Source organism: Egretta garzetta, unplaced genomic scaffold (assembly GCF_000687185.1).
Source record: "Egretta garzetta isolate BGI_Z169 unplaced genomic scaffold, ASM68718v1 scaffold136, whole genome shotgun sequence".
Classification (NCBI taxonomy): Eukaryota; Metazoa; Chordata; class Aves; order Pelecaniformes; family Ardeidae; genus Egretta; species Egretta garzetta.
The window spans coordinates 2,002,520-2,006,208 of record NW_009260066.1 but is presented as its reverse complement, the minus strand read 5'-3'; the positions used below and the strand labels follow the sequence as shown (position 1 = coordinate 2,006,208).

The following is a 3,689-nucleotide window of genomic DNA, read 5'->3' as shown; positions in this document are numbered from 1 at the left end:
CAAGCTGTTGTAGCTTGAGAATGTGTCCTCTGCCTGTGCCACAGGCAAGCAGTGCTGGAGCACTGGTTGTACAGCAGCAATGGTTCTCAACAGCCTAGGTGTGCTACCAAGGCACCGGTTAGAAGCCAGTCACTGTTTTTCTGTTGATGTATAAATACAGATGTATTTTTTCTTCATACATGATTTGAAAACTTTTCAGTCACTGGCAGATTTTGCAAATTAACTTTTCCTTTGAGTACAGTGGGTGACAAGTGGCAAATGGTGAGCAGTGAAACATGGTGTTTGGAAGTGTCATGGGTCAGTGTCAGGCTGGGTTTCTGCTGATAGAGGATTTTAAAGCAACCTTCTGTCATATGTTACAAATGTTTTAAGTCTACAAAGAAATGTCATTTACCATAGGTACCCTAGGTACCACTTACTGGTAATCCCGTGGCACGTGTATAGCTTTAAAGTTTGCATTTTGCTAAGGACTGTGTCTCTGCTTTGCTCTCTGCCAGTGGCTCCCCTTACTGCTAGCTCTGCTTACTGCCAGGGCAGGATGCGTTGCATTAAGCTCGTTAACTATAGCAAATTATATATCAGGGAAAAAATAGCATGTAAAAACCCATTACTGTCCTATTGAAAGCAGCAGAGAAGACCAAGGTCAGCACCTTTATTATCAGGAAGAAGTGGAACTTAATGTATTTTTATAAAAGTCTCAGATTACACTTTAAAATGTGTTTTGTCATGTAACTGGTTTTTTAGCTGCTGTTTAGTATATTTTATAGTTAAGTTGAATAGTTTATATGGTTTAAGTGCAAGAAACTACTTAGAGGTTACCATAAAAATACATATATTTTCATGAAGTGCCAAGCTGGAGATTCCAGCCAGGAGAAGGAATTGAAGGTGTGGGCAGAGCTGTTGGCAGTCCAGGACTGCCAAAATGAGCGCTCCTGCTTCTTGCTGCTCCTGTGTGGATGCTCTGGCCCTTGGCAGGCTGATTCAGCTCACTCATCAAGGAGAAAACGGTTCACTTTTTTTTTGGTTGGGCTAATTTTCTAAGGCCTTAGCTGGGAAAGGGAGAAGAAATGAGAGGGTAGTGAGAAGAGGATGTTCTTTGGTTCTCAGTGTCGCTGGGTGGCTGTATGAACTCAGCCTTCTTTTCTGGTTGTATGGGAAGGACTATTTCAGTGTCAATAGCTTGCCCTCGGTGAGGAGAGGCAAAACGGGCAAAGGCTACCTGAGCAGCAGCCCGGCTGCACGCTGGACAGCCCTGAGGACTTACATGGTAAAAGTGTTTTTCTGCCTTTGGCCTCTGCAAGTCACCAGAGCACCTCAAGAGCTTGTCTTGCTTCCTCTGCTGCAGCAAACTCATCCTTGATGATGAAAGATTTCCATCAGCATCAATTTGGCAAGCCTGGAATAAGCCTCTGTGTCCTGGTCCTTGGGCACTGGGGAGAGGAAAAGGGACACGGTCTTTCAACCCACATAGACAGCAAAGAACTGTCTGTAATGTGACTTCAGGAATGGTATATCTAAATGAGTTAGCTCTCCAGGCTGGTTGCATGAGGTTGGAGGAGGCAAGAAGGTGAGAGGGGAGGCTACAGAAACTCTGTTAAGCAGAGGTGAGTGGCACCTGAGCAAACTGGAGGCAGAGAGCACTGGGAAACTAAATAAACACTGAAAATACAAAGTCAATTAATTTCAGCATGTTTCACTCCTCGTTTGCATCTGTCGTTTGCAAATGGAAGTAAAGCAGTCTTACTTCTGCAGCTGCTGGTGCATTTGAGATGGTGAAGAACTTTCACATAGGAGTATTGTGGGAATAATGCTGTAGCTCTAGTGGCCCAGGAGAACTAGGTTTGCTGGAACGTAACTTATTTTGTTACACAAGCAAATACAGCTGGAAAAACACAGACAAATTTTCAGGTGCATAAGCCTTAACCATGGACTAGGAAGCCTGTGAAATGCTACTGGAAAACTTTCTGAGGGATTGTGTGTGCAAAACATAGGTGCAAAAAAGACGAAAGATTTTTATTTGAAACCTTGGAGGTTGTCAGGAAAGTCTACCTTTTGATAAAGTATTTGGAAATCAGTGGAAATTTTCCCATGCAAATGGAGTCTACAGAAGAGTGTTTTAATTTTGCAATACTTTTTGGAATTGTAGTAAATTCTACAAGCTGAGACCCGAGACAAAAATGAATGTGAAATTCAGCCAGAATCAGATGAAAGTAGAGTGGGGAACACTGTGCAGTGTGACATCTTAGCACAAACCAAAACATTGGTAGCAGATGAGAACATGTAAAGCTGTGCAATGAAGTGCTTGTGGGAGAGACGGCAGACACCACCACAGCACGTATCTCTGATCTTTTTTAACAGATCAGTGGATACCAGATACCTATTCGATGTCCAGTTATATACTGGTGCACAAGCTAATGTGTTGCTGGAAATAGTTGTGCTAGCGCTTGAAGTCTGCAGGAGTCTAAGTAGTAGAAGCGTGTGAAATTAGGATGCAAAAAGAATTTGTGAGTTGCAATTGTATGGGTAAACTGACTAAAACCCAAAACAAACCCCTTGCCTTTATTTCTAATAGCATTAGAGTAAAACGGCACTTACTAGTTTACAACTTTTTTTAACACTTGGAGTGGTATATATCATCAAGGGGAGGGTGACCAGAATTAACAAGGCATGTTTTCAGGACATCTTGCAAGCAGTCGAGTGGGAGAGCTGGAGGTGATGAGAGTACCATTCCAGAATCATGGTAGGAGAAGGCTTTCCCTGTTCGTAAAACCAGGATAAATGAGGAGAAAGATCAGCTTATCTGGGAAGTTCTGTCAGCCTAACAGAAGGCACTGAGGCCACTGTTCATTATAGTGCTGGGTACAAGCCCCAAATGTTTAGATGCATACAAGGAGAATGTTCTCTGCTGTCTACAGAGGAAGGAGTGAGTGGATATGAATAATTTCAAATGCACAGGCTTTATGCTGCCTGTGTTTCCCGGGCTGGGATAGGAGCTCTCGGAAAAGGCAGCTCATGGAGCCAAACGAACACCGAGTATCTCCTTTGGGACATGCTGTTTCCTCAGACCAGTGTTTGGGTTTGGTTTATACCCAGGTGTCTCTTAAGAAAACTGATCACCGTGTTGATAGGATGCAGAGCGCCGACATTAACACAGATCCTGTTTTGGGCTGGAAAAAAAGGTAGACTGGCATGATTAGAGGCTCTTGAAAAGAGTGGTCTGCTGGCCTCAAGCTAAACAAACCCAAATGTAAATTACACATAGGTGAAAGAAGCACCAGGGAGTTGAGTGCAGGTAACAGTGGCATCAGCCGCACGGTGGTGTACTGTACCTGCCGAAGCAAAGGCGAAAGCATGCCTAAATTCTTGGGTATGGCTCGAGTTTGATGGTGCATCCAAATTGACCTTCCCACCCTTCGGGGAAGTTGCGTACATGCTGGTGACACTGCGGGGTTCAGCTTTGCGCAGCAAAGCACTCCTGCACCCAGCAGGGTCCCTGCAGTCTCGTGTCCCAGTCCTCTCGTATCCTGGGTCATGGACAGCAGACCAACTGGGATGTATGGGAAAAGATTATATGTGTGTGCGTATGTATATATGAAAAAATGTATAAAAAATAAATATGGGGTGGAAGTATATAAATATATGGGCGGGGGAGAGAGAGAAAAATGACAGGCAGTATGATCAAAGAGGAG

The 3,689-nt window shown here is 43.9% G+C and overlaps 1 protein-coding gene across 1 annotated transcript in view; it reads left to right on the top strand.

Moving 5' to 3' along the window:
• Positions 1–3,012: 3,012 nt before the first annotated feature.
• The window catches only part of SSBP2 (single stranded DNA binding protein 2), a 157,352-nt gene continuing 156,675 nt past the window's right edge, over positions 3,013–3,689 (top strand). Inside the window, exon 1 of the mRNA XM_035896615.1 lies at positions 3,013–3,179. Coding sequence (XP_035752508.1) covers positions 3,013–3,179 — 167 coding nt within the window. The remainder of the gene's footprint in view (positions 3,180–3,689) is intronic.